At 33.2% G+C, this 19,412-nt stretch overlaps 3 protein-coding genes across 28 annotated transcripts in view; 2 read left to right on the top strand and 1 right to left on the bottom strand.

The window, feature by feature from the left end:
• LOC102630623 (disease resistance protein At4g27190-like) overlaps nucleotides 1–18,489 on the top strand; it is a 79,103-nt gene extending 60,614 nt beyond the window's left edge. The window contains exon 9 of the mRNA XM_052441608.1: nucleotides 18,364–18,489. The gene's annotated coding sequence lies outside the window, so the exon portion shown is untranslated. The remainder of the gene's footprint in view (nucleotides 1–18,363) is intronic.
• The window catches only part of LOC102627538 (protein ENHANCED DISEASE RESISTANCE 2-like), a 109,010-nt gene that overhangs the window by 8,448 nt on the left and 81,150 nt on the right, over nucleotides 1–19,412 (bottom strand). For 19 of the 24 annotated variants that reach the window (XM_052441663.1, XM_052441645.1, XM_052441660.1 and 16 more), the window contains one exon: nucleotides 19,019–19,310. The exons of 3 other annotated variants lie outside the window; for them this stretch is intronic. In XM_052441663.1, coding sequence (XP_052297623.1) covers nucleotides 19,140–19,310 — 171 coding nt within the window. In that variant the 3' untranslated portion in view covers nucleotides 19,019–19,139. Of the gene's footprint in view, nucleotides 1–19,018; nucleotides 19,311–19,412 lie in introns of those variants that run through there. 2 more of the 24 variants (XM_052441666.1, XR_008054832.1) reach the window with 2 other exon arrangements.
• LOC112497572 (disease resistance protein At4g27190-like) overlaps nucleotides 1–19,412 on the top strand; it is a 75,729-nt gene that overhangs the window by 16,612 nt on the left and 39,705 nt on the right. Inside the window, exon 3 of one of the 3 annotated variants that reach the window (XM_052441593.1) lies at nucleotides 13,319–13,958. The exons of the other annotated variants lie outside the window; for them this stretch is intronic. Coding sequence (XP_052297553.1) covers nucleotides 13,319–13,958 — 640 coding nt within the window. The remainder of the gene's footprint in view (nucleotides 1–13,318; nucleotides 13,959–19,412) is intronic. 3 annotated transcript variants of the gene reach the window in all.

Below are 19,412 nucleotides of genomic sequence, written 5' to 3'. Positions count from 1 at the left end.
TTTTTATACTAAGACTATATACTGAAAAGATATCTCTTCTATTAGGTACAATTAAGTATGGTTCCTTGCAAAGAAATGTAAATATAAGAGTCATAAAACAAAGTCTCTATTATTTCAAGTACTATTTCATTCACATGTTGCAGTTTGTACATGAGACTTGAGTAACCACAGTGCGCATAAGACACTTTACAATGATTTTGCTTGTTTTTTCCTAATCATTTCTGTAATTGATTTTGTTAGAAAATGTTAGTAAGGATTAAGTTACTTTAAAACACACACACACACACATCTTAAGTGTAAAGGTTCAGAAAATATATCGATAAAGGTCAGAAGTATCTAATAAAAGTTGGCCATAAACTTCAATATCCAAAATTGCTTTAATAAAGTAGATGCAGTAAACAAAAGTCAACAACCATAGGCGACAATAAATCACAATCAGCAACTACAATGATCCAAAACCAACATAGAAAGACCTAGAAATAGTAAAAAAATATTGCAATATATTAAAGAATATTAATTCATTATAACTATGTTAATAAGGTTTTTTAGTAGCAATGTTACCTCCACTTGATTTTGTAGGGACTGCACATAATTGATAATTTCATCCAACATGAGACCTTTCCAATTACCTAATTTTATACCAAACAACATGAAGTTTATAAGACATATTAAAAACACGAAAACTCGTTATTTGTTTTAAGACGTGAAAAAGTGAATAAAAAACAACAACAAAAAAAAGAACTCAAATTACTTAATTACCATAGCTATGAACAAGTTTTTGCAAAATTTTCATCCTCTCGCTAACTTTCTCTCTTCTAGCTTGAAACCAAATAATGACAAGACAACTGCCCATTAGACTATGACAAAAGTTTGAAATTAAAATAATATAGTAGGTTATTTTGGATAAAATTAGAAAAAGAAAGTTTGAATTTGTATTAATATACTCACCATTTCTGTTAACCCCTATTTGAAGGGTCGAAAGAGTAGTAACAGTAGCAAAAAATTCAAATAATAGAAATCAGAGTGCTCACTACATATAAATGGATCTAAAGAATAGATTATATAATAGCTTGTTTCTTATGAATGATACATGGGATTCCACAGATAAAAAGAAAATAAAAATCAAGTATGTGAATTAAAAAAATACCTAACCAATAGGGGTTAGTGAGATATTTTAGCTAAATATCAGTTGATAGAATCAGAACCATAATAAAAATTGCCATCTTATCACAATGGGAATCTGAATTATAAAATTACTGAACAAAACTTTTAACACCTACAAGTCCAAATAAAATGCCTAACCAGCTATTAAATATAAAATGTCCATGTAGGACTAAAGCCCTGTGGCCAATCCTTCAAAGTTCCAAGCAACAATATGATAAAAACATAATGCATACTAACAAACACTAGAGAAAACTAAAGTGTATCACACTTGAACCGTATATAAAGCACAAGAATAAAAACAAGGGGCAAAAAGAGGCTAGATGTATCATCTTCATTAGTTAAACAACATAAATATAATCAAAATATTAATGCATACACCAAAACCTTCAAAATTCTCTAAACATTCAATTTTTTTCAGAGTAAGAAAATAAATTTATAAGAAAATCGAGAATGCGTATTTGTTGCGGTATTTTATCAAGCAATTGGCATGCAGCAATGTAAATGACAATTAAAACATGTAAATCTCTGTACTTTGAAAGCTCACCTTCGTTATTCATCCAAAGAGAGATATATAGGGCATGTAAGCTCCTTCTTTGATATTTATCCCCATCGTTCAATTATTTTGTTTTCATCAAATTCCATTAGCTCAAGTGGAGACAAAGCAATACAAATGGTGCATTTAGAAGGTACGACTTTAGAAACCGAATTTGTGCTTGCAACATAGGAGAAACAGGGGCTCTCCTTCCATTTTCCTGGTTTTGTGTTTGGTGATTTTAAAATTTTATATCTATATTTACGAAAAAAGAAAAGAAGTTTTCAAAACTATTTTTTTTATACAAGTTCTGTCTCAACTCAAAAATTGCTCATGACCAAAAAACATCTATGGTTCTTCAGTTATTCAAAAATTCCTCGTTTTTGAGTTACTTTTTTTTTTAAATTTTTATTCTCAAGTAATTTTATCATGGAATTGTTAATTTTAATTGAATGTTGAACAAGCCTTTATTTCTTTTCTTTCTTTTTTAATGAAATTAAATAAATGGTGGGGATATACCCTACAAATTATTGTCTCCACCCCATATTTAGTATTGCTTTTACCACATGAAAAATTAATTTTAAACAATAAATTTATTTACTTGAATATTAAACCATGTCATGAACCAATTGACAGGTTGAAGAATTAACTTTCAAGTTTCAACATTATAAGATTAATAAATAGCATAAACAAATTTTTATTTTCATTTAAATTAATCTAATCCTACCAACTTCATTTGGATTTCATAGTGGTTGGTTTCATGTATCACACGAATTGTTAGGCACCAACTAACACAAGTATATGTTACTCAAGCATCTCACTTGAATAATAGTCTAAGGAACTTTGATTCGGATGGTAGATATTTAACTAACTAAAACTAACATTCTTAACTCAAAGCTCATTTACTAGTAAAAGTAGAACCCTTCTCTGTCAGCTTATCTTGTTCATTATATAACAAAAGATATTTAGTGAAAAAAAAATTTTTGGGGGGGGGGGGGGGGGAGGGGGAGACTATGATAATAATTATGTTCAAGATCTAGCCGCTAGGGATAAATTTGCCTATAACTATTTGTTGATCCAGTAATTAATTTGAACAGTATTGGTAATTTTAATTGAAACTGGAATGAATTTTGTGAAAGATGCTTTCTCATAACTAACCAACTAAAACTAACAATCAAATTATCAAAATCAAAGCTCAACTACTAGTAAAACCATAAAATTAAAACACTTGCTTTTCCATCAAGTCATCTCTTTATATATAACAAAGAATGTTTTATGAAAGATGGCAAAAGCAGTCAATAACAGTTAAGTCTCAAATAATTCATAAAAGATGTCAAGCTCTGTTGCAAATGCTGCTGAGGCTGAGATTTGGATTGTCCCATTCTTCGGCAAGGGACATATGTTTCCATGCATTGAATTATGCAAGCAAATCACTTCTCGTAATTACAAATCTACCCTCATTATTCCCTCTCATGTTTCCGCCACCAGCATCACCCCTTCCTCTCTTCACCAATACACTCTATTTGAAATTACTGAAATACCCTCCTCATCTCCACTACTACCATCGCCTCCTTCTTACCACCATGTTATCATGCACAACCAAATGCTTCAAGGCCTTCGAAACCTCCTTTCAACCCGGGAACCCGAAACCCGACCCGTTTGTGCAGTCATCAATGTTATGATGGGCTGGACGGCTGATGTTTTCAAGAATTTTGAAGTTCCCATTGTTGGTTTCTTCACTTCTCGTGCTTGCTCAGTAGCTGTGAACTGTGCCATGTGTCAGGCTCGTATCCAAGATGTCAAACCTAGAGAGGCCCATGTACTTCCTGGGTTACCTGAGGATATGGCTTTATTCGAATTGGGTCTTAAACGCAGGCCTCACGGGCCCCTTCTTGTGGTCCACCACCTTTGTGAGGTGCGCCCGGTTAAGAGAAAATAGGTCCACCAGAACCGGATGATCAACCACATTGGATGAAGAAAGTGGAGGGATCGATGGCGTTGATGCTCAACACGTGTGATGATCTTGAGGGATCATATAGTAATTATTTAGCCAATCAAATGGGAAAGCTAGTGTGGGGAGTGGGCCCATTGTTACCTGAACAATTTTACAAATCGGCCGGTTCAGTGCTTCGTGATTGTGAGATAAGAACCAACCGGCGGAGTTCTAACATGACCGAAGATGAGATCATTCAATGGTTAGATTTGAAATCATGTGGATATGTGTTATAATGTCATTTGGTACCGAAATGGGTCCCACCTTAAATGATTATTCAACATTAGCCAATGATTTAGAATCATCAAATCCACCGATTATTTAGGTAATTTAAACTGATGTAAATAGATTGGATCCTCCACGTCATTTAACTAGCTTATTTTTGGTAGTGGTTTAGATAGTAGAGCCGGTAAAAAGGGTTTGATAATAGATGGAATGGTGCCACAATTATTGATACTGAGTTATCAATTAATAGGTGGATTTTTACCTCACTGTGGATAAAATTCAACTGTAGAAGCAATTGGCTGTGGGGTCTCAATTTTAGCATGGGCAATTAGAGGTGATCAACGTTACAATGCCAAATTGGTGATCAATCATCTCAAGGTGGGGTGCATGATCTCTGATGATCAGTCAAAATTGACTTAAAAGGTGATATAGTGAGTGGTATAGAAAAGCTTATGAGTGATCAAAGAGATTGAAAAATGAGCTCACATGCTTCGCCGTGTATTTAATCATGAATTTCTTATGAGTCAGTGGCTTCTTTAATGTAGTATTTACTTTCTGGAGTGAGAGTGGGGAATGTGGATTCATCTTACTCCAGTGTTTACCGTGTATATTATTAACGAAAAGGCTTTGATTCCGTTGGCTTGGGTGTAAATAAATCGACTTTATCAAGAACAGACATCTCAGCAGCTACATAATACTATATGTAAGCTTTTGTTAATTGACTGCATTAAATCATTAAATCAAAAGCCTTACAAAGCATCTACAATAAAAAGATAGCACATCCTCCATCCAAACGACAAAAACATGGACTCGCAACGCAATTCTTGCTAATTAATTAATAGGTAGTCATATTCCTCCGAGCAACAAAATGAACATCAAATTGTTGACGAGGCACCATATGCACAAAATGTTGATATTGTTTAATGTTTAATATTATGGGGAAGTTTTAATAGATCTTCATTTCCCTTACATATTGTGAGCTTATAACCAAAAATGGGACTATATGGTTGTGTGACAAACAAAAAGGGAATTTTTTTACTATTCGGCTAAATTTTAATGTCAATAATATAGGGTCTGAATTCACTTTAATATGATATCGACATGTGTAGAAAATTCCTGAAGTAAATAGATTTTGCATAAAAGATATCGACCCAGCGTCAAGAGGAAAATTAAATAGAATGTTTTTTACTACAACAATCACTGGTGACCCTGTTTGGGCATAGTTTGAGAGTACTAAAATATCTACTACCAACTCTATTCTAGTTGACGAATGGACTTGTCGTTAGATGAGGTTGTTCCCATTGAAGCTATTAAAGAAAGAAAAAGAAAAAGAGTGTCTGCAAAAGGGAGGAAAGTGGGAGGAGTTGAAAGGCTATCAAGGCAAATTGGTCGCATTGTTGATGATGAGGAAATAAAGGTTGGATTCAAGAAGAAGAAGATTATGGTAGTAATGTTCTTGAAGGTCGGGAGATGGAGAGATTGAGAAATAATAGTGCAGCAAGTTTAATGAGTGGATAATATTATGGCCATATGTTGTTTTTTACACACATGTATATAATATTATATTTCTATGAACTATAAAGATTAAATTTTTGCATTTTCTTTTTTGCACTTAATTTATTAATCAATTTAATGATATGTTAGTATTTGTTATATCACGAACTACATAACAAAATTTTTAGTTAAAAAAATATTGAAGTTAATTTTATTGCAAATTAAAATAGTTAATAAAAAATTATTTAAATATGTAATAAAGAAAATAGAATATGCTCTTAAAAAATCTTGTAAATAAAAAAAATATTTAAATAATAATATTCTAAATAAATTACAAACAAGTAAACAAGTACATTTTTGTCATTGTACATGAACATTTTACACTTTTAATTTTCATTTACCAGATTTGTATAGTAAACCGTTTAAAAATTGATTGTCAAATAATCATCATTTACCAAACACCCTAATAAATTATTTGTAAAATTATTTTTTTGTTCAGAATCAAGGTAGAAATTAATTCTTGGAAAGTGAAGGAAATCCCAAACATACCCTCAATCAACCACCGGAAGTTATTTAAGTTGTAGTATCTAATAAGTTCTATTAATAGTGAGCGCATATATGAAATATATAAAAATAAGCATTTTAGTTATTATCCACTTGTTCGCTTGAAATCGTTCTCAGTTTTTTTTTTTTTCTTTTGCCTAAAATTCCAAGAAAAATATATAAAAGAAGAACTCTTTTTTTTTTTTGTTTTGGGGGGGGGGGGGGGGGGGGGGGGAGCTCCTCTGTTTTCATTCCCTTGTTTTGAAATTATCTATCATCAGTATAATTTCATTTTGAACAAACCTAGTAAAGGACTAAAGGAGAATGGTTTAGATTAGTTGCTTGGATTCCCTTGTCTCGGGGCTGTGTGGTCAAGCCTGTCTATCAGGCGGATTCAGATTTTGAAAGTTATCTAAATCTTCTTCTCTATGTAAGCGTATACAATGATTTTGTGAAAGACAGATGCAAAAACAGTACCAGTAAGCATATTTATTTATCAAAGATGTCAAGCTCTGATGCTCAGATATGGATAGTCCCATATTTTGGTCAGGGACATCTCTTTCCATGCATTGAATTATGCAAGCAAATCGCTCCTCAAAATTACCAATCTACCCTCATCGTTACCTCTCAAGTTCCCATAACCACAGTCACCCATTACTCTTTTCACTAAGGCACGCGGAGTACAGGACAATGCAGCGATGCCAAACAAGAATGCTTAGGATAAAGAGAGAAAGATGAAACAGACTAATGTAAAAATTTTATTCAGGAAACCCACTAGATTTGCTAGGAAAGTGGTACTTTCAGGCAAAACACCTACTCCTGGTTTATATCTAAATAAACCAGATGTTAAAAATAACGAAGAGTTAAAAATAAAATTTCGGATAAAATAAAAAAAAGCATCAGAGGTCCTGATGTTATCATCCACAGAAATATGTTTATGTGAACATGGGCCGAAATGGGCTAAATAAAAAATACGCATTTATGTCTAATTATATAGTAATTAAATGCTGAATTTGAACGTACACAATTATTCAATTATTTGGATTTCGAATCTGTGTTTATTGAAAATCCTAGTCTGAACACTATCAGACATTCGAGTAAATACATAAAGAGATTGATCATTTAATGTCGTTCTCAATTTTGACTTCTTAATGCTGCAGCAACCGTCACACTTGCTATACAATTATTCAATTATAACATAAAGAGAGATTGAAAAAAGGGAGAGAGAGGACAAACAGGGGCTCCTCTGTTATCATTCCCCTGTTTTTCAGTTTGGTGATTGGTAGTAACAATATTTGCATGTACTCTTTATTTATTTATTTTTCAATTTTTAACTAATTAATTCTTGTTCTTCTCAAAGAAATCTCTAACATTAACGTCCGCATAATCTAGTAATGAAACTTCTTTATTTTATAATAATCAAATTGAAGATTTGTTCACGCAGTTTTGTATGATGACGAGTTTTTATTTTTCTGTTAAACATAAGATCAGTTTCTAAATAATGTCCATGTGGAATTAGTAATAACGAAGCATCATTTGTGGACAGAACAATTAAAATAACAAAAAGTATAACTGATCAACTCACTATTCATCCTACTTTGATGATTGCACTTTAGTTTCTTTCTAAAATGTCATTCTTCATTCAGGCTTTTGCTTTATCTTTTATCAGGCATCTTACGAAGCTTTTCCCTACTAACAAGCTCTGTAAATCAATGTGCTTTTCAATTTCGCAGGATACAAGTAATGTATATGCCAAAATTATTCAAGCACAACAAGTATCTGTTCGTCGAAGACTTCAACTAAATTATTTCATTAGAAAATATGAAACGCTTCGTAAGGTATTTTGCCCTATCCATTTCTTGTATCTCACTGCATGCTTTATTAAAGTTTCGTCTTTGTTCTTGATTGGGAACTTCAAAATTAAATCTTAAAAATCGGGTATAAAAGGGGTGCTTGGTTAAGTCTTCTTCTTTTGCAATTCATTGTTACTGCTCTTTTCAGCATTTTACTCACAAATTCCTCTTCAGTTAACAGTGATCTTTTGCTCACTACAATATATTGTTCTTAATAATTTCTTTTAATACCAGTTCTTACTCAATAATCAAGGCGAATAGAGAGCTCATCAACTCTCTGATCCCAAATAATTAAAGAGGTACACATGCTCCTAAATCCTCTAATAATTTCTTTTAACAGCAGTTCTTATTTAATTTCCGTCTATTTTCCGAGAAAAATTTCTCCGGTTTGTTTTAATCTTATCATATATTTTGCTTGAGTTGTAAGTTATTGTTCATTTGTAACGTCTGTGTTCTTATTACTAGCTTTGGTTAATTTGCATCCATTTTCCCAAAAAAATAAATAAAAAATAAAAAGTGTTCATTTTTATTCAGACCATTGGATCCTGTCTGTTAATAGCAAAAACTATAATCCTTCCCCCCCCCCCCCCCAAGAAGAAGAAAACATGCTCTGTTAAAAAAATCTAATCTTTTCTTAGTTGGTTTGTTTGTTTGTTTGTTTGTCATTTTATTATATTTGCTTTTTATCAAATTTTACTCGGAGATAAAAGATGAGTGAGAAATATCCTTTTTTTCTGAAGCAGCCTACAAATTTTAGAATAGGGCTAAGAGTAATTACAAATTCAATTAACCACAAAAGTTATTTATACTTATCACCTGTAAAATTAAGCTTATCATCCAAAATAGAGTTGTTTGCATTAGAAATTTTCTAGCATTCATCAGCATTATCATCATGTCACAAGATTGCCCGAAAAACAAGATAAATCAATTTGAGCAACTTGCTCTTTATTGAAATATCTTTTTTTTTTTTTTGCTTGCCTGAAATACCAGAAAAAAAATATGTAGATGAAAAAAAGGGTAAAACAAGTTTCCTGTGTTTTCATTCCCCTGTTTACTGTTTGCCGATTGAAAATTTTTATATCTAAATGTTTGTGATCTTTCATTGGGGTTTTTATAAAATTAAAAAGAATTAGAAAGTGTAATTCTAAATTCACCCTTGTGCATTGAACGATTAGGATTATGTTCTCTTAAGATTTGATCGTGCAAGTTTGTGTGATGTGAATTTCATATTTCTGTTAACATAGACACAATTTGTAAGTAATGGCCATGTGGAACTTAATTATAATCAAGCATCATTTGTGGAAAGAACAAATGAAATAACAAAAAAAGCAGCGTTGGAAATGCAATATCAAACTTAAAATTTTTATTTTATTTTATTTTATTTTTTGTTTTTGAATATGCACAAACCAAACCATATAATATTGATCTTACTTGGATTATTTGCTGTTTAGTTTCTCTCTTAAATGCTTTTTGTGCGTTTTCGGTATCTGCTTTTATAAAAATTTTAGTCCTCAATCATTCGTTCAAGGGTTTGCTTTATCTTTTATTAGGCATATACACTGCTCTGTCAATCAATTTTCATTTGAATTTCTCAGTACATGCCAAAATCATTCGAGCACAATAGGTATTTCTGAAAGAATTTGTATCTCATTGCATGCTTTGTTGAAGCTTCGTCTTTTCGTCTTGATTCTGAACTTCAAATTAAATCTTAATTCTCACTAATCATTAAAGTGTATGTGCATAAAAAAAAAAAAAAAAACATACGATTATTCTATGCATGCATCAACAAGATCATTCTATACTAATCATTGTTATTACTCTCATCAATTATTTTTCTTAGACATTCCTCAGCAGTTACTAGTGATAATTTTGCTCATTAAATTTTTTCTTAAATATTCAAGGCGAAATAGAGAAGCTCACCAACTCTCTGATCCCAGATAATTAAAGAGGTGCACATTTTCTAAATCCTTTCATAATTTCTTATGATAGCAAAATCCCTGCTCGTTGATCTTTTCTGTCAAAATTTCCATCTAGTTTCCAAGAAAAAAAATTTCTCTAATTTGTTTTAATATTGTAATTTATTTTGCATGAGTTTTAAGTTATTATTTTTTGTTAAAGATCTGTGCTGTTATTATTATCTTAGGTTAATTTGTGTCCCCCCCCCCCCACCCAAAAAAAAGAATAAAAGTTTCTAAAAGGATTGTAGTTTTTTATTCAGACCCCTGAAACCTTTCTGATAATACCAAAAACTCTAATCCTTGAACAAAAGAAAATACGAAAAAACAAATCCTCGGTTTAATTATCAGTTGGCTTCGCATCAATAATTCAATATTGCTAGTTTGACGTCTTTTATTTCCTTGTTTGTTTGTCATTTTATTAGATTTGCTTTGTAGACTAAAGATCAGCGAGAAAAGTCCTTTGTCTAAACTCTGAAGCAACCTACTGATTTTAGAATAGGGCACAACCACAAGAAAAATATTTACATTGTATTATTTCATATTAATAATCTAAAAACAACCAATCCAACAAGTTCTCAAATTCAGTCAAATCTAAAAAAGATTTACATTTGCTTTTAAGGAGTACATGATAGCTATTAAGCTTATTTTCCCGCAGTCACGAGCACTATCATCAGAACAAGATTATTTATATAAGAACAAGAGTAAAAACCAAGAAACAGGTAAAACGAGATTCCTCTGTTTTAATTACCCTGTTTTCTTGTTTAGTGACTGAAAAATTTTATATCTAAATTTTTATAATTTTCCATTCAGGTTTATATTTACATAAAGAATTAAAAGAATATAACTCTAAATTTATGCATTCAATGATTATTATTATTATTATGTTCTCTTAAAATTGGCTACAATATCAATTAAATAACTAATAGAGTTATTGACCATTTTGTCAATAATGAACATGCCATGTTTATTTAATAAAACAGAACACGGGTGGGGTGCACGCTTGAGTCTTGCTATTGATTGGCATTACTTACTCTCATAAACTATTTACTCACGTTCCCCTGCAGTTAACATATTCAAGGCCAAAAGTGAAGCTTATTAACTCTCTGTTAATAGGTAATTAAACAGTACATTTGTGCTAAATCCTTCAATAATTTCTTTTAATAGCATAATCTCTAATCCTTGATCTTGATAGCAGTTGTTTCTTAATGTCCAACAAAAACTATCTCTTGTTTGTCTTAATCTTGTCATTTAATTTTCTTGAGTTTTAAGTTACTGATTATTGTTAACTTCTGTGTTCTTATGCAGTATTATTAATGGTTAATTTGCATCCATCTTCCTAAAAAGTTTTCTTTCTTCAAAAAATTGTTGGTTTTCCATTCAGGCCCCTGAAACCTTTTCTAAAAAGTTGTTTGTTGTCGTTTCTTTCTTTTTCTTCCCCTCAAGTTCATTTAATTTATTTGAGTCCATTTTTTTTTCAACAGCCAAAAACTAGATATATATTGTTAAGCAACGGGCAATGGCTATAGAAGCGTGTCTGGCTTTTTTAACCAACGTTGTATCAGAAGGTGCAAAGTCACTGTTCAAACCGATTACACGGCAGATATCTTATGTGTTCAAGTACCAGAGCTACATAGATGAGCTAAAAGTTCAAGTGAAGCAGCTGAGATATAAAAGAGAAATGGTGCAGCAACCAGTTAATCATGCTAGACTTCAAGGGGATGAGCTTTATGAGGGTGTCACAGACTGGCTACATAGCGTTGATGAATTCATCAGTGAAGGGGTTGCAAAATCCATCATTGATGATGAAGAAAGAGCTAAGAAGTTCTGCTTCAAAGGATTGTGCCCAAATTTGATATCCCGTTACAAGCTTAGTAAACAAGCAGCAAAGGCCGCAGAAGCTGCCGCTAGTCTCGTGGGAAAAGGAAACTTCTCTAATGTTTCCTACCGTCCTGCTCCAAACAGGGCAGAACATCGGGAAGTGAACGATTACTTGGCCTTTGATTCAAGAATGAAAGTATTTCAAGATGTTGTGGAGGCGTTGAAGGATGATAAGCTCAACATAATTGGGGTCTACGGCATGGGCGGCGTGGGTAAAACCACGCTAGTCAAGCAAGTTGCTAAGAAAGTGATGGAAGATAAATTGATCGATAAGGTCGTTATGGCTGAGGTAACACAGAACCCAGATCCCCAGAAAATTCAAGACAAGCTCGCTTCTGATTTAGGCATGAAATTTGACTTGAATGATAGTATACACCATAGAGCTTCTCGACTGCGTGAAAGGTTGAAGCAAGAGAAGCGGGTCCTCATTATATTGGATAATATTTGGACAAAACTTGAGTTGGATGCTGTTGGAATTCCTTCTGGAGATGTTGATGAGAAAGATAGAGAGGATGATCAGAGAAGATGCACAATAATATTGACGTTTAGAAGTCGAGATTTATTGTACAATGATATGAATTGTCAGAAAATTTTCTGGATCGATGCTTTATCAAAAGAAGAAGCATTGCAGTTATTTGAGAAGATAGTGGGTGATTCAACTAAAATATCTGCCTTTCAAAGTATAACAAATGAGATCGTTGAAAGATGCGGAGGTTTGCCTGTTGCACTGAGTACAGTTGCAAATGCTCTGAAAACTAAGGAGCTTGACTTTTGGAAAGATGCATTGAATCAGCTAAGAAGATCGGATGCAAGAGAAATTCATGGCATGCAAGCAAATGTGTACACCTCCATAAAATTGAGTTATGACTTCTTGGAAAGTGAGGAGGCAAAATCTCTGTTCCGTCTTTGTGGTCTATACAGTGAAGGTAATGTCATACAAGTTTCTGACTTATTGAGATATGGTGTGGGTTGGGGTTTGTTTGAAAATGTTTACACATTGGAAGAAGCAAGGAGTAGGGTGCATCGGTTGATCGACAATCTCAAATCTTCATGCTTATTGTTGGACGGTGATGCTGAAGATGAAGTTAAAATGCATGACGTCATTCATGTTGTTGCTGTATAAATTGCTGCAGGGGAGCGCATGTTTAATATTCCAAATGTTGCCGACGTGGAGAAAAAGATGGAAGAGACAATACGGAAAGATCCAATTGCCATTTCATTACCCCAGAGAGATATTCAAGAGCTCCCTGAAAGGTTGCAATGTCCCAATCTCCAATTATTTTTGTTGATTACAAAGGGCATAGCCCCTGTCTCTATGCAAATTTCAGACCTCTTTTTTGAAGGGACGGAAGAACTCAAAGTTTTAAGTCTTATCGGAATTCATTTCTCTTCATTACCTTCATCACTTGGTCGCCTCATTAACCTTCAAACATTGTGTTTAGACTGGTGCCAACTAGAAGATGTAGCGGCAATTGGACAGCTAAAGAAATTAGAGATTCTTAGCTTTCGAGGTTCCGACATTAAGCAATTACCGCTTGAAATTGGACAATTGACGCGGTTACAATTGCTAGATTTGAGCAATTGTAGCAGCCTTGTAGTGATAGCACCAAATGTCATTTCAAAATTTTCTCGATTGGAAGAACTATATATGGGTGACAGCTTTTCGCAGTGGGATAAGGTTGAAGGAGGAAGTAACGCCAGTCTTGCTGAATTGAAGGGGTTGTCAAAGTTAACTACCTTGGAGATACACGTTTGGGATGCCCAAATTCTACCGCAGGATTGGGTCTCTGTGGAATTGCAAAGATATAAGATATGTATAGGAGAAGCGAGGCGCATTTGGCCCGTTAATTCTGAAACATCAAGATTGGTGTGGCTCCATGGGCTAGAAAATGTTAGCACTCTTTTGGAGAATTATGGGATGAAAATGTTGCTGAAGGAAGCTGAAGAGATCCATCTAATCAAACTGAAGGGTGTTCAGAATGTTGTTCATGAATTAGATGATGGCGAAGGTTTTCCACGATTGAAGCATCTTTGGGTAGAAAGATGTTCTGAGATTTTGCATATTGTCGGTTCAGTTGGACGGGTTCGTTGTACAATCTTCCCCTTGCTGGAGTCATTGTCTCTTTGGTTTTTGAGCAATTTGGAGACAATATGTGACAGCCAACTCACAGAAGATCAATCTTTCAGCAACTTAAGGATTATAGAAGTAAAATCCTGTGACAAATTGAAGCATCTTTTCTCATTCTCCATGGCAAAAAACCTACTGCGGCTTCAAAAGGTAGAAGTGTTTTTTTGCGATGATTTGGAAATGATGGTTGGTAAGTGTTGGTGGATTTATGGACTTCGCCTCAATTATTTTGAAAAATAAAATACAAAAACAACAAAGATTAATTATGTATATTGTTTTTGTTTGTTTATAGGACCCGACAGGGAGAAACCAACAACTTCTTTAGGATTCAACGAAATCACTGCTGATGATGATGCTGCTCCAAAGGTGATAATTTTCTGTTCAATAATTAATTGATTAATTTATTATCACCATTAATCTTCGATCATCAAAAAAATATTATACTAGACGGTTGTACTTGAAGGAACAAAAATGTACGGGTTTTCTTTGCAGGTTATTCTTCCGAGCTTAGAGGAATTGAATCTCTGTAATTTAGGAAACATGAAAAAATTATGGGCCGATCATAATCAAGGAATGTACTGTTGTCAAAATCTAACAAAGCTGCACGTGGTCGGTTGTCATCGTATGAAGTATCTGTTTTCGTATTCTATGGTTAATAGTCTTTTGCTACTCCAACATCTTGAAATATGGTCTTGTAAGTCAATGGAAGGGGTAGTCGACACCACGGGGTGGTCAGAAAGAGATGAAGGAAAGTTGATTGAATTAAAGGTTTTTCCTAAACTACACTCCCTGCAGCTCTATTGGCTTCCAGAACTAACAAGCTTTGCCAATACGGGACATATTCATTCAGAGTTGCAGTAATATGTTAAGATTTATCTCTACGAGCTCACCAGAAGACACCATTCATTCTGAAATGCAACCTCCTCCTCTCTTTGACGAAAAGGTTTTTTTTTTTAATAAAAAAAATTAATTTTAGTCACAATATTTAATTTGTCTTTTCCTTGAGTCTTCAAATTTAGTTAATATCCGCCTCTAATTTAGTTATCAATTGATTATGCCATTAATTGATTAATTAGTTATTTAATCTTTAACTGCCAGGTACGACTTCCTAGGTTGGAGGTATTACATATTAGCTGGATGGATAATTTGAGAAAAATATGGCACCACCAGCTTGCTTCGGAGTCTTTCAGCAAATTGAAGAATTTGAAGATTTATGTGTGTGATAACCTAAAGAATATTTTTCCTCCATTGGTAAGGTTGTTGTATTCATTTCGAATTTTTTTTTTCAAATTACATCCAACAATATTTTAACCATTTTTGGGTTTACAAATGATATTCAGCCACTGATTATTTATTTCAAGTATTGTACTTCGAACCACCACTCTCAAATCTACATTTTAAGTCCAGTTTTTAGGTTCGCCAGCATTAGAATCAACTATATAATTTTTTTAATCACGATTCAACAGCATAATATAATTCAATTTAATTGTTTCTGCTCATCTCTTAATAAGTACAATTTTCAAAAATTAAAGGATGGTCACTCATCTTATAGGTTCACAAATTCATCTATATATTTCTCTTTTCCTTAATTCTTCACATTTCGATTGGAAAAAGAAAAAAAAAAGTTTTCAAATTTAATTAATATCTCTTGTTTAGTTACGAACTGATTATGCCATTAATTAACCACAAATTCATGATTATTTACAACTGATCCTTGATTGTAAAGAAATTTCCTCGAGTCTGGAAGTACTTAATAAAGATCCACTTTAATTTTGTTTCCAAAATTAAATATACATAAAAAAAAGGGACCAAGGAAAAAGGGAAAAAGCGGCATTTTGGTTGAGTTTTTTTTTTTTCCCAAATGGAATAGTTGAAATTTGCAAATTTTGTTTAAAAACTGGCATCAAGATGCAAAATAAGTCTAAAATATTTAGAAATTGCATTAAATTCTTTCTATATTCCTAATACTAAATAGTGTAAATGCATTTGTATTATTTTTGTTTATCTGGCTTTTATTTATTTATTTATCTTGTTGCCTTTTTTGCTTAACAAAAAATTATCTAGTGGACATTTCATGGTTTGTTATGTTTATAAAACGTATAATTGTATGATTTAAACATACTTTGAACCTAGTTGAATGATACTCTCACATTTTTACTTTTTTAATACACACACACTTTTGCTTATTTTCAGGTTGGAATTCCTGGTATTTTAGTGAATCTTAATGTATCGCGGTGCGATAAGATAGAAGAAATCATAAGACATGTTGGAGAAGAAGTGAAGGAGAATCGTATTGCTTTCGGCAAATTAAAAGTTTTGATACTTAATTATTTACCAACGCTTACCAGCTTTTGTTTGGAGAATTATACTCTTGAATTCCCATCACTGGAACGAGTTTCTCTGACACATTGTCCGAACATGAAGACTTTTTCTCACAGAATCTTATCCATTCCAAAGCCATGCAAAGTGCAAGTGACTGAAAAGGAAGAGGGTGAACTGCACCATTGGGAAGGCAATAACCTTAATTCCACTATACAAAAGTGTTACGAAGAAATGGTATGTGTTAATCAATTCATCCAAATTGCTTATCCATCTCCCTTGCACTGGCACATTTAAACATATGTTACAAAAAGATGGTATGTGTTTATCGATTCACCCAAATTGTTCATGCATCTCCCCTGCACTTGCACATTTAAACATATACACCTGACTTGTATATATATTTTTAGAAGTTAAAGCACAAAACATGTAAGTTTAATGTATATATATATATCTAATGCCTTTCAAAAAAAGAAATTTATATATATCCAGTGCAATTGTTTTGGTTTATGCAGATTGGATTCCGTGACATAGAGCATTTGCAACTCTCACATTTCCCACGCTTGAGAGAAATATGGCATGGCCAAGCACTGCCTGTCAGCTTCTTCAACAATTTAAGTGACCTGGTGGTGGATGACTGCACGAATATGTCGAGTGCTATTCCTGCCAATCTGCTACGGTGCTTTAACAATTTGGTACTGCTGGAAGTGAGGAATTGTGATTCACTAGAAGAGGTGCTTCATTTGGAAGAGCTAAATGCTGACAAAGAACATATAGGCCCCCTGTTTCTTGAGCTTTCCCTGCTAGGGCTCATTGATCTTCCAAAACTCAAAAGATTCTGCAACTTCACTGGGAATATAATTGAAATGCCTGTGTTGTGTAGTCTGGCTATTGAGAATTGCACTGATATGGAAACATTCATATCCAACTCTGTAGTGCACGCGACAACAGATAACAAGGAACCTCAAAAATTAACATCAGAAGAGAACTTCTTGTTGGTTCATCAAGTACAACCTCTCTTCAATGAAAAGGTGATTATTATTATTATTATTATTATTCCCTTCACTTTCGTTGGCAAAGATGTAATTTCATTAGAATCAAATCAGATTTAATTACTCATCTTTTTGCACGTCGTCTTAATTTATATTTGATTTAACAATATAACCGCAGTTATTAACTAACTTTATAGTATGAATTATAAAAATGTCTGCAATTAATTGAACGTCTGGTAACACGAGGTGATGAACTATATTAAGTATGCGTGTTAATTCATATTGGATTTAGGATCAGATTTCATTTATGTGTTTCAAAGAGTAATCGATTTGATACTTATATTTGGGATCCTACTGCAAAACATACTAATTTGGAAATAAAATAGAAAATGCCGTGATTAATCTTGTCCATAAAATATGTAGGGGAAGACTGCAGAGATTGGATACATATTTTCATTTACAACTTAATTTTGTTGATTTTCAGGTTACATTCCCTCAATTGAGATCTTTAGAGCTGTCTAGATTACACAAAGTGCAGCATATCTGGAAGGAAAATGACGAATCCAACAAAGTGTTTGCAAACTTGGGAAGTCTAGAAATATCGGAATGTAGTAAGTTGCAAAAATTAGTACCACCTTCGTGGCATTTGGAAAATCTGTGGGGACTACAAGTATCGAAGTGTCACGGGTTGATAAATGTGTTGACGCTCTCAGCATCTAAAAATCTAGTGAATCTTCGAGGAATGAAGATAGCTGATTGCAAAATGATAGAAGAAATCATACAATCGCAGGTCGGAGAAGAAGCGAAAGACTGCATTGTTTTCAGGGAATTGGAGTACTTGACACTTGATTGTTTGCCAAGCCTAACAAGCTTTAGTTTGGGTAATTACGCTCTTGAGTTCCCGTCCTTGGAACACGTAGTTGTGAGACAGTGCCCAACAATGAAGATCTTCTCTCAAGGAGGCGTAGACGCACCAAAGCTAAACAAAGTGAAACCCACCGAAGAAGAAGATGGTGATGAAGTAGATGATGATGATGATGATGAAGAAGGATGTTGGGAAGGCAACCTCAATGACACCATAAAAAAATTGTTCAATGAAATGGTGAGTATCAATGAAGTGTTGGCACTATCTAGCAAATTATTTCTATAGCTATTAACGTGGCATAATATGGTTGTACAATATTATTTGTGCACAAGAGGTTGCGGTCGTATCATTACTCTTGCTTTATTATTATTATGGTTGTAATGTATGCTTGCTTACACGAGTAATTACAAAATGTGCAGAATTCTAAAGAAAAGATTGAGCCAACCCTTCAGGTACAGTGAAGAAGCTATCTCGAACCAGGCCAATCTCTTGTACATGATTCAACTTGCTCGTTCTCCGGTACTTGAATAATCTAAATACATTTACAAGACACTTTGGGTTTGTTTAATGCATTCTCTGTTTAAGGTAGGACTTGAATTGATGTTTCATGTTTCATGTTTCATGCAATTTTCAATTAGATACTGTTTAAACTTCTGCATTATTCATTCAATTGGTGTTTTAAGCATTTGATTTCTAACTAGTCCTGATAGAAGATCATTAGCCGAAGAAAACATCATAACATTTGTGGCATTATCAGAATAAGAATAGTTTTAATCTGTCAAACTGACTTTCTCAGACCAGAACCCTTTAAATTAAAAGAATTTCGTAAAGTCAAGACCATGTTATAGATCTTGTGGAAATAAGTGAACCCATAAATGTTTTCACAGCATCATAAGAAAATCATTTTTTTATTAGTATTTTTGTTAGTTGTTGAGTTTTAAAAGTAGTAGCTATTAAACAATGACAATTAGCGTGGTCGCAGTTGGGGATCGAGTAGTTCACTTGTTTGCGAGTAGAAACCAACTTTAATACTATTACACTCATTCCAAAAATAGTAACTACAGAATTATGAAATTTCCTATTAAGTATTCTTTATTTTTTAATGCAAAATTCCCATTCGAAAACACCAATGACTTTCTTTCAAAGTAAATGAGAAATTACAATGAAAACGGGATCAAAATACATGTATGTATACCTAAAACAAATGAATTTTTTTTTCAATTAAAAAAAAAAAACAGTTGAGGTGAAATGAAACCAGAGTCATGATGTCTGGTTCCAACTTTGGGACAATAGCAGACTTGAGTTCTATATAAGAAACACGTACAGCTCCAATCAGCCGCTCCGGCAATTCATCTGTAGTATTTGCCTGCATACACGAAGCATTATACCATTCTGAGAACATTCAAGTATGCAAATTTGCAAATTGCAGTACAATATCTCAAAATCATGTCTTTTCCCTTGTGTCATT

Source organism: Citrus sinensis, chromosome 5 (assembly GCF_022201045.2).
Source record: "Citrus sinensis cultivar Valencia sweet orange chromosome 5, DVS_A1.0, whole genome shotgun sequence".
Taxonomy (NCBI): Eukaryota; Viridiplantae; Streptophyta; class Magnoliopsida; order Sapindales; family Rutaceae; genus Citrus; species Citrus sinensis.
Note: the sequence above shows the minus strand (reverse complement) of the source record. Positions and strands in the feature narration are given on the sequence as shown.